At 34.0% G+C, this 12,161-nt stretch overlaps 1 protein-coding gene across 1 annotated transcript in view; it reads right to left on the bottom strand.

Moving 5' to 3' along the window:
* Window positions 1–12,161, bottom strand: part of LOC127702022 (macrophage mannose receptor 1-like) — a 145,951-nt gene that overhangs the window by 34,586 nt on the left and 99,204 nt on the right. The window contains exons 33-35 of the mRNA XM_052205998.1: window positions 4,798–4,862; window positions 2,523–2,620; window positions 1,887–2,036 (exon numbers count right to left, since the gene is read on the bottom strand). Coding sequence (XP_052061958.1) covers window positions 1,887–2,036; window positions 2,523–2,620; window positions 4,798–4,862 — 313 coding nt within the window. The remainder of the gene's footprint in view (window positions 1–1,886; window positions 2,037–2,522; window positions 2,621–4,797; window positions 4,863–12,161) is intronic.

Genomic DNA, 12,161 nt, shown 5'->3' with positions numbered 1-12,161 from the left:
GTAAGTATCGCAATTATTAGACCTCTCATTCTGATATCTGATATATGCATCTGTATGCAGAATTTCCATAAATCGCAATAATTAATCTTGCATTATTGTCCATTCTTCATAAATCGCAATAATAAATACACGCAATAATTTCTGAATTTACAGTAGTTCATCAAAGAATGTGCCAATATTTTTAAAATATCAAGTTAGAAAAGCAAAATCCTAAATATACGTTAATTTGTCGACATGCCTTGCAATTGGTTGGTTGTTATGATGATTTATTTATATAAAAAAGAGAATTAATTAGTAGATTCAGTATTTTCACCATTATAAATTTTGATGTTTACTTGCCCATTGGACAAGTACACAACAGCTTCAACTTCCCCGATGGTGACTTTCACTTGTCCCAGGCAATTGGACAGCCTATAATGTTGAACCCTACATTGTTTCAATAACATGATAGGACACTTGCAAGACAAAAAAGATTAGTAATCTGAAGACCTCAAAACAGGCATTCAAATGAATTAAAAGGGTATTTAAGCACATATATACTCATTCAAACAATATAGTAGTAGATTAAGAACACTTATGACAATATAAGAGGAGCATTAGGTCCTCCTATGTTAAAATCCCCCATTGAGATTTTGAAAAATTAGCAGGTACAGATTACTGGATTTTACTGTAAAGTGAAATGAAAGAGTTTGAAAGCTATTGTACTTCCCATCAATAATTGAATTGAACAATATATATTATAGAAAATTAAGATATTCCATATATCTTTTATGACTCAATCTAAATATGATTTCTATTTTATTTTTTTTAACTATCAATGTCAAAACTAAAACAACAAAACACATTAAAGAAGGACAGACAGAATTTGCTAATTTTGATAGCATCATTGGAAAAACAAATAACACTAAGATAAAAGTGTCTGGAGAGTTATTTTAGAAGTGTGTATCATATTTACCTCCAGAATCACTGAAGAGACATTGACACAATATGCATCTGGTGCAGTAAAATAAGCACCGTTTATGTTATAATAATGGTTGGGTTCAAGTAATTAAGGTACGAGTAGGTACAGGTTTGAGTTGACACAGATCCAATATAGCTATCTGTCACTGTGCTATTTTGCTAAACATACAAAGGCAGACAAGAAGTTAACTTTGGAACACCAATATTGCCATTCTATGTCCTTTTCCAATCTAACATGAACTTCTGATTTCATTGAATCTGTGAAAGGAATATAAAGACCTGAGCCAGACTAATCATTCAAGTTTCAAATTCAACAGACCATTAATGAGGAGGGAGGGCCAATTAATCTCCGCTGAAATGAGAAGTGCAAATGCTTTGTATACATCTGCATACCAAATATCATTGATTTATCATACATTGTTCCCTTAAACTGACCTAATCACAAATTTTAGGGAAGAGGGGTTTGATTTCATTGAATCTGTGAAAGGAATATAAAGACCTGAGCCAGACTAATCATTCAAGTTTCAAATTCAACAGACCATTAATGAGGAGGGAGGGCCAATTAATCTCCACTGAAATGAGAAGTGCAAATGCTTTGTATACATCTGCATACCAAATATCATTGATTTATCATACATTGTTCCCTTAAACTGACCTAATCACAAATTTTAGGGAAGAGGGGTTGAATAATCTCCATGGAAATATGATATGCCAACACTATTACAATGGCTTAACAAACATCATTTACCACTAGCAGTTCTCCTTACCCTGATCAAATCATGAACTTTAACAAATTGTTGCTGCTCACACGGCCCGAAACATGTCCAAGTCTCACTTTTTGACTCCGTCAGGGCAAGATAAAAATTGAACTGTCTAACATGGACAAATCTCATCAGACCCAACATTAAAAACCATAAATATCTTACTGAACGTAGATCTGATGAATCCTCCCAAACATCCACCTCTCACTGTAGGCATAGTAGAGGCTGGGGTTGTTGTAAAACTATCTGTGTCATTTTTTCTCTTGCAAATATAACCTGTTTTGAGTCTTTTACAGTTAGAGTCAATCCAACGACCTGAAACACAATATTTGGATAGATTAACATCAAGATTTTTTTCCACTATAAAACACTGTGACCTACCAGGAAGGCATTTTAGCCAGACCTTCATTTTGTTAATCAAATTTAGACGACTTTCCAAACAAGATATGGACACATCTAGAACTGTGAGTAAACTAAAAAAATGAATACTCCTACACAATTAATTTGATAACTTCCCCTATAATATGCTGAACAGATATTTTATTGCTGCATAAACATCCCCAACTAGTGTTCAACAGCTGTGAAAAGTTTCATTTATATCCATTCAGCCAGATAGGAGTTGCACTTACAATGCAAATGTACAATCAGACAGACTGAACCTGACTGTATCTTGACAATCCTGTTGACAAAAGGATAACCTGGTTTGCCTGAGCCCCAGGATACATACCTAAACCGGACTGTATCTTGACACACATGTGAACAGAAGCGTAACCTGGTTTGCCTGAGCCCCAGAATACATACCTGAACTGGACTGTATCTTGACACACTTGTTAACAGAAGGATAACCTGGTTTGCCTGAGCCCCATGATACATAGTTCACTGGGGAATTATCATTCCATCTAAAATATAATGTACATGTATATGAACAATTTTAAACTCCTTAAAAGTTCCAATAGGGGCAATCATTTGATAATCTATCTTATTATGAGCATGTAATAAGACCAAACTACTAAACTTGCAATGTTATGTCTGGTAGCTTTGTATGACACATCTTTGTTTCTATGGAAATATTGTCCTTTTTCTTTACCAAAAATTGCTATTTTTTTTATTTTTTTTTTGAAATTGGATATTTGGCGCAAGGAGAAGGTTGAGTCCTGAAATGTTATTTGTTATATAGTGTGTCCCCTCCGATCTAAGCAATACTTTGAATTGGAGTTGGAATAATGTTGCTTTGTTCATAATTGTACAATTGTAATTGAACTTATTTTTAGAACAGATCGAGTCATACACCATGCACAACTTATGCTATTTTCAATAAAATGATTTTCTTGACAAGTATGTTTATACACATCATTTTGTAACTTGATGATGATGATGATGGATGGCTCCTTAATGTCCAGCGGCAAATTAATATGCATATTCAGGACGAGAACATGTTAATGTAATATGAACATTAACCCTGCTTTGTACTAGACCGACACGCTGAGCCGGATTTTTAACGTTCTAGTTCACAAGGTAACAGTCCGCAAGAAGACATATCACCTTACCTGGACACGATATTCTGACTCTGAGCCAACCAGTCTTTGCTCTTACTCCTTAATGCCACCTGCTTGGTGGAGAAGCAGCAAATACCAATTTTAAAGTCTTCGGTTTGACCTGTCCGGGTTTTGAACCCACGACCTCCCGCACTCGAGGTGAACACGCTACCACAACACCACCAAGGCAGTTTTTTGTAACTTGAATACCAGAGTATATATTATTAATAATTATCAATAAATTCATGAAATAGGCTGGAGAATATTCACCTGATTGCACTTTGTTGTTTGAACTCTCACAGGTAGAGATGAGGTCTTGAGAATATAGCTATCAAGCCAGTGAAATAAGGGTTTTGATTACATTTTTTAAACTCTTTACCCCAAAAAGTGAATCTGTTTTTTTGTTTTTTTTTTTTGTTTGTTTCAAGTTTCAAAGACTACTATGCTTCTCCTCTGAATTTTGACACCATTATTTTCGGTTACACAACCTTTTGCTTTTACACAGTATGTCATCTAAAATGTAAGTTTGTGCTAACATCATGAATATACAGAGTACTGTATATTTAGAAACTTTTGCGTGCATTTATTATTGGGATTGCCTCACCTATCCTACACACTTTTTGAAATAATACAAACGTCGCAAAAACTTCTGAATTTACAAAATTTAATAAAATGGTCTTTCAGTAAATCTTGGTGTTACTTTTATCTGTTAAAGCTTTCCAATTCCTTTTTGTGTAATAAATCTTAGAGAAAGTAACAATAATAAGTTGGAAATGCAAAGAAATAATTAAGGCCATTATTTATCCTTTAATTGCAGATTTATTCCTTCACAGTTATTAATCAGTTTGTTGCTTAAATTCATGAGGAACTTACAGAAACTTATAATAGCAGGTCAAAAACTAAAATCAATGGTGATTTGTTGACCCAGGGGTGAGTCATTAACAAATGTGGGAGTAAGTAAATTCCCAAGGTTAGTGAGGTTACACCTGTCAAAATCTGGTCTATTGACCTGGATGATTATAGGTTATCCCCATGAATTAACAAGGAATGCAAGTGTTGTCCTGTTAAGCAAACCCCCATTAGTAATTCAAAGTATCTGAAAATAGGAAGTAAACACCTGACAGATCCGAATAGTGCTTACACATTACAACTCATAACTGTGAAGCTGCTTACCAATATTAGGTAAATAATATTATTAAGTAGTTTCTGAGAAAAGTGTCATCAAAATATTTGCTGGACAGACACAAGGTGATTGCAATATTGCCCCACTTCTAAAGTGGGAATATAATATATGCCATAACCAATAACTATCAATGTGTACACCTCAATAAAGACACACCTTTAATGACATCATCAAAGCAAGAGACAAAGTCTGTAAAATGAATGGAAAAGAAGTGATGTGATGAACTAAGTCATGATTCATTAGCAAAATCAAAAATCACAAAACCAAAAGCAGAACACTGCTTTTATTTGTAATTCTTCTGAAGGTTGATGTTTTTTTCCATAGAGAATACCTTTACAAAGAATAGTACAAATGTTACCTGTAGCCTTCATACTGACGATTCAATTTATTCAGACCAATCCACATATCAGACTTTCCATAAATCTAAAAGTAATATACATTCATATAACAAAATTATATCAATTACTGTGAATTTTGTTTATTTTATGGGTACCAATTTCCATGGATTGAGGTAAGTTTGTATTATCTTGGAAATTTTACTTCATTATATTTTTAAACTCTGCATACAAGCCTATATAAAATTTGTTCTTCATTTAACATTTAAATTCAAGGTTTACCTATACCCAGAAAATCAGTCAAGTGTGGTTCTAATTGGGTAAGTACCGGTAGTTTCAAAGGAGATTTTTTTAAGTTAACAGATGACGATGCGAAAAGGTAACAGATGATGACAAGTGATGGGAAAAGGTCACATGACCATTTGGGCAAGTTCAGCTAAAAATGGCAATAGCTATACAGATGTTAATATGAGGTCTTAAAAAATAGATAAGTGCCCATACCACATGCCAAGCTCTCAAATGCCTCGTGCTTATAATGGGCAATTTGCAGAATCAAATTTAACATAAAATGGATCAGAGACTCAAACAGCCAGGTTGGAAAGAATGTTTCTTAAAAGTGGAGAACATTTAAACATGTGAAAATATAACATGTAAAACTTGGGAGGGCAAAAATCATTTATTAACTCCCTATTGGAGGTTTTAAGTGTCTGGATTTATAGATGAAATACTTTCTGTGAAATTTCAGGGATCTGGATTGAAAACTATAGTAGGTGATTTCACAAATTGGTTTGGTCATTTGTAAATTTTGCTAAAAAAAGACTAAGTTCTCAAGTATGAACAAATGGATATCAATTCCACAATTCCATTCAACTTTCAAGAGCTTATGAGTACTACTAGATGCATTTCAAAAGCAAGTTACATAACTGTAAGTCACTTTGTTTTTAAACTGAGAACTGGACTAATATGTAAAACTTGAACAAATTCAATTTTGAAATATAACTCTAAGAAAAAAAATATAAACTAGAGGCTCTAAAGAGCCTGTGTCACTCACCAAGGTCTATGTGCATCTTCAACAATAGACACTCTCAAACATTGTGGAGAATTCAAGATAAAAATCTCTTTTTTGTTGATCTTGTATTGCTTGATAATTTTTTTTTGTTGCTTACAGTGTCTCTCGGTCTTCTTAAGTTCTTTGCGAAAACTCAAACAAGAGGCTCTCAAGAGCCTGAATCGCTCACCTGTAATTTTTTGCTTAAATCTTTCATCAATGATTATTTTTGCTTTTTAATATATATTAACATGATTAATGAGTGGCTTAAAAATTCCATTCAGATGTTCTTTGGATCTGTAATATTTTCTTCATAAGCAAAGAAATACATTTTACCCCTATGTTCCATTTTAGCCATAGTGGCTATGTTTCTTGACGTACAAGAAAATAAAATACAAAATTTATACTAGATACTCTGAAACTCATTCAGCTTAAGTTTGGCTGAAATTGATTCATCAGTTTCAAAGGAGAAGATTTTTTAAAGTAAGCAAACTAGATGAACAAATCGTGAAAAATTGTTTTTAAAGGGCAATAACGCCTTAAGGACACATTTGACAATTTTGGTCATATTAACTTATTTGTAGATCTTACTTTGCTGAACATTTTTGCTGTTGACATTTTATCTTTATCATTAATAATATTCAAGATAATAACCAAAAACTGCAAAATTCCTTAAAATTACCAATTAAGTGGAAGCAACCCAACAATGGACTGTAAGATACGTCTGAAAATTTCATGGCTGATAGAACTTAACATATGAACATTTTAACCTCTCATCAGATTTGCTCTAATTGCTTCAGTGTTTGAGATATATTAGCCAAAAACTGCATTTTACCCGTATGTTCTAATTTTAGCCATGGCGGTCATGTTTTTTGACGAAACAGAAAATAAAACACAAACTTTATTCTAGATACCCTAAGGATCATTCAGCTTAAGTTTGGTTGGAATTTGTTCAGTTGTTTCAGAGAAGATTTTCTAAAGTTAGAAAACATGATAAACAAATTGTGTAAAATTGTCCTCAAAGGGCAATACTCCTTAAGGGGTCAATTGACAATTTTGGTCATATAAACTTATTTGTAGATCTTACTTTGCTGAACATATTTGCTGTTTACAGTTTATCTTTATCATTAATACTATTCAAGATAATAACCAAAAACTGCAAAATTTCCATTAAAATAACCAATTTTAGTGGCAGCAACCCAACAATTGGTTATTAGAATCATCTGAAATTTTCAGGGCTGATAGAACTTTGACTTATGAACACTTTTACCCCTTGTCAGATTTGCTCTCTAACTGCTTTGGTTTTTTAGATATAAGCCAAAAACTGCATTTTACCCCTATGTTCTACTTTAGCCATGGTGGCCATGTTTTTTGACGAAACAGAAAATTAAACACACACTTTATTCTAGATACCCTAAGAATCATTCAGCTTAAGTTTAGTTGGAATTGGTTCAGTGGTATCAGAGGAGAAGATTTTTTAAAGTTAGAAAACATGATAAACAAATTGTGTAAAATTGTCCTGAAACGGCAATAACTCTTTAAGGGGTCAATTGACAATTTTGGTCATATAAACTTATTTGTAGATCTTACTTTGCTGAACATATTTGCTGTTTACAGTTTATCTTTATCATTAATACTATTCAAGATAATAACCAAAAACTGCAAAATTTCCTTAAAATTACCAATTTAGTGGCAGCAACCCAACAATGGGTTATTAGATTCATCTGAAAATTTCAGGGCTGATAGAACTTTGCCTTATGAACACTTTTACCCTATCAGATTTGATCTAACTGCTTTGGTTTATGAGATATAAGCCAAAAACTGCATTTTACCCCTTATGTTCTATTTTTAGCCATGGTGGCCATGTTTTTTTGACGAAACAGAAAATAAAACACAAGCTTTATTCTAGATACCCTAAGGATCATTCAGCTTAAGTTTGGTTGGAATTGGTTCAGTAGTTTCAAAGGAGAGGATGTTTGAAATAGTTTACACCAGACGGACGACGATGATGGACGACGACTACGGACGACGACGGACGCCAAGTGATGGATAAAGCTCACCGTTCCGGAAGGTAAAACTAGAGGCTCTCAAGAGCCTGTGTCGCTCACCTGACTCTACTTTGGTTTTAGAAATCATGTAAAGATAGATAAAAATCATAACAGATACCCAAATAATGATTGAGGCCAAATTTTGATTAATATTGGTCCCGTTATTTAATAAAATATCCTGGTGGCCATCTTGAACAGTAAATCGGCAACAAAGTAACAACACTTGGTCAGCAACTCATAAGGAACATTCATGCCATGTTTGGTTCAATTCCATTCAGTGGTTCTCTAAAAGAAGACAATTGTATGTATTTCCCATAGGGTCCTATGTTAAACTAAGTCCCCCGCTGTCGGCCATCTTGGATGATGGATCGGCTGCAAAGTAACAACACTTGGTCAACATCTCATAAGGAACATTCATGCCATGTTTGGTTCCATTCCATTTATTGGTTCTCTAAATGAAGACATTTGTATGTATTTCCCATAGGGTCCTATGTTCAACTAAGTCCCCCGCTGGCGGCCATCTTGGATGATGGATCGGCTACAAAGTAACAACACTTGGTCAGAACCTCATAAGGAACATTCATGCCATGTTTTGTTTCATTCCATTCAGTGGTTCTCTAAAAGAAGACATTTGTATGTATTTCCCATAGGGTCCTATGTTAAACTAAGTCCCCCGCTGGCGGCCATCTTGGATGATGGACCGACTGCAAAGTAACAACACTTGGTCAGCATCTCATACGGAACATTCATGCCATGTTTGGTTCCATTCCATTCAGTGGTTCTCTAAAAGAAGACATTTTTATGTATTTCCCATAGGGTCCTATGTTAAACTAAGTCCCCCGCTGGCGGCCATCTTGGATGATGGATCGGCTACAAAGTAACAACACTTGGTCAGCACCTCATAAGGAACATTCATGCCATGTTTGGTTTCATTCCATTCAGTGGTTCTCTAAAAGAAGACATTTGTATGTATTTCCCATAGGGTCCTATGTTAAACTAAGTTCCCCGATGGCGGCCATCTTGGATGATGGATCGGCTACAAAGTAACAACACATGGTCAACACCTCATAAGGAACATTCATGCCATGTTTGGTGTTATTCCATTCAGTGGTTCTCTAAAAGAAGTCATTTGTATGCATTTCCCATAGGGTCCTATGTTAAACTAAGTCCCCCGCTGGCGGCCATCTTGGATGATGGATCGGCTACAAAGTAACAACACTTGGTGAGCACCTCATAAGGAACATTCATGCCATGTTTGGTTTTATTCCATTCAGTGGTAAGTCATTTGTATGCATTTCCCATAGGGTCCTATGTTAAACTAAGTCCCCCGCTGGCGGCCATCTTGGATAATGGATCGGCTACAAAGTAACAACACTTGGTCAGCACCTCATAAGAAACATTCATGCCATGTTTGGTTTCATTCCATTCAGTGGTTCTCTAGAAGAAGTTCAAAATGTAAAAAGTTAACGCCGACGACGGACGACGGACGACGGACGCCAAGTGATGAGAAAAGCTCACTTGGCCCTTCGGGCCAGGTGAGCTAAAAATCTGTCATTGAAGGGCAATCACTCCTATAAAGAGGTACAAAAGGATTTCGGCAAAATTTTGCATATCTATTGATCTTGTCTTTATGATAATGAAGGAATGGTGAGCTAAAAAGGGTAAAAATTTGTCATTGAAGGGCAATCACTCCTCTAAAGAGGTACAAAACGATTTCGGCAAAATTTTGCATATCTATAGATCTTGTCTTTATGATAATTTTTGCAATTTAAAGTGTCTATCTATTATAATTTTCAAGATAATAGGCAAACCCACAAAATATTAGTAAAAATCTCCATTAAAGAACTCCAATAAGGAGTCTACTGATGATATTGGCCTTATATACTTATATGTAGACCTAGTCTTGATGATCATTTTTGCTATTTAAAGAGTCTAACTATCTATCATAGTTTTCAAGATCAGATACAGAACACTAAAAATGGGTAAAAATTGCGTCATAAAAGAGCAATGACTCAAACAAGGAGTCAATTAACTATTTCTACCATGAAACTTAATTGTAGGTTTTGTCTTGCTGATCATTTTTAATATTTTTGAATATTAAAGTTTCTATCTATCTGTTGTAGTTTTTCTGATGTTAGACAAAAACACAAAAAAAATGTAAAAATCGTCATTACAGGGCAATGACTCCAATAAGAGGTTGTCAGATGATTGTAACTAATTTGTACAGTTTGTTATTTTTGCACTTTTAAGCTTCCATCTATCTATTATAAATGTTCAGATATTAGGCAAAATTGTCATTAAAGGGCAATAACTCCAATAATTGATCAGACTGTTTCAATAGTGTTCACTTATTCGTAGACCTTGTCTTACTGATAACTCTTGATATTTAAAGTTTCTCTTTATCTATTATAGCATTTTCGATATTAGGAAAACAAAACAAAAAAATGAAGGGAATTGTCATTAAAGGGCAGTAACTCCAATAAGAAGTCATCTGACAATAACGACCCTGTTGACATATTTGTAGATCAGGTCTTGTTGTTCATTTTTGCTATTTATCTGTTAACCAAAGTTTTAAAGATAAGAGGCAGAACACAACAAATAGGGTAGATCTGGTCTTGCTGATTATTTTTGCTAATTTAAGTTCCTATCTATCTACTATAGTTTTTCAGATATTAGGCAAAAACGCAAACTATTGGCTCTAAAGAGCTTGTGTCGCTCACCTGCATCTTCAACAATTGACACCTTTTATAAAAATCATCATTAAAGGGGAATAATAGTATTAAGAGTTATCTAATATAGTTTTCAAGACCATAGCCAAATAAAGAGCTGTGCCATGAGCGCATGATACGCCCGTCGCCAACTGGACAGTTTTCAACTAATAAGTTTCCATAACTCCGCAATGTCATATCAGAAATTTATTAAAAAAAAAAAAAAAAAAAAAGGGAGCTTATTTCAATAGATATAACCAATTCACCAAAGTTTCATGAAAATGCTCAAAGCGTTTTGGAGTTATTGTCCAAAAACTGGAAATTCCCCCTTTTTTAATGAATAAAATAGATATAAGAAGATGTGGTATGAGTGCCAATGAGACAACTCTCCATCCATGTCAAAATTTATAAAAGTAAACCAATACAGGTCAAAATACGGTCTTCAACACGGAGCCTTGGCTCACACCGAACAGCAAGCTATAAAGGGCCCCAAAAATTACTAGACTAAGTGTAAAACCATTCAAACGGGAAAACCAAAGGAAAGGTGTAAAAGCCCATAACTCAGAAACGTAAAATCTAAAATAAATAAAAATCGAAAGGGAGCTCAAATCAATATATATAAACAATTTACCAAAGTTTCTTGCAAATTGGTTAAAGTGTTTTTGATTTATTGTCCGACAACAGACGGACTTTGTCCCGTAAACGGGCGTATAAAAATGGTTAAGAAAAATGGTTAAAAAAAAAATTAGTTAACTGTAGCTTATTTGTAGATCTTGTCTTGTGCTGATCATTTTGTTTTTCAAAGTTTCTTTCTATATATTATAATTTTCGAGGAATTCGGCAAAATTGAGGAAAAAAAAGTAAAATTTTTCATTTAAGAGCAATAACTCCTATAAGAAGTCATCTGACAGTTTTGATGTCAATTAACATTAGGTAGATCTCATCATTCTTAACATTTTTGGCGGAACAGATTTTCTCTATCATCAACGGTTTTCAAGATAATAGCCAAACATTTTTTTCTACCACTCTATTCTATTTTTAATCATGTCGAAAATGTAGGTTTGCAGGTAGGTTATCAGACATTTCTTTTACTACATGTAAATATCCCAATGATGATGGATTTTGGCCAAGTTTTGTTCCAATTATTCATGTAGTTCCAGGGGAGAAGATTTTTGTAAAATTTAACGGACGCTGGGCCAGGTGAGCTAAAAATTGTCATTACATGGCAATAAATCCAATAAGAAGTCGTCTGATGATTTTGAGACAGTTTGACTTATCTGTTGATCTTGTCTTGTTTATCATTTTTGATATTAAAGCTTCTCTTTACCTATTATAGTTTCCAAGATAGTAAGCAAAAATGAAAGAAAAATGAATAAAATTCATCATTTAAAGGCAATAACAAATCCAGCATTTTTTCTCTATTAATAGTCGTTTTCAAGATAATAGACAAAACTTGGTTTATATACCTATGTTATATTTTTAGCCATATCAGTCATTTTGGTTGGCAAGCGGTGTCATTGGAACATATTTCTGAAACTAAATATACCAATGTTGAATGTGGTCAAGTTTGGTTAAATTGGGCC

Source organism: Mytilus californianus, unplaced genomic scaffold (genome assembly GCF_021869535.1).
Source record: "Mytilus californianus isolate M0D057914Y unplaced genomic scaffold, xbMytCali1.0.p SCAF_5, whole genome shotgun sequence".
NCBI classification, from domain to species: Eukaryota; Metazoa; Mollusca; class Bivalvia; order Mytilida; family Mytilidae; genus Mytilus; species Mytilus californianus.
The sequence above is the reverse complement of the archived record's forward strand: the minus strand, read 5'-3'. Positions and strand labels throughout refer to the sequence as shown.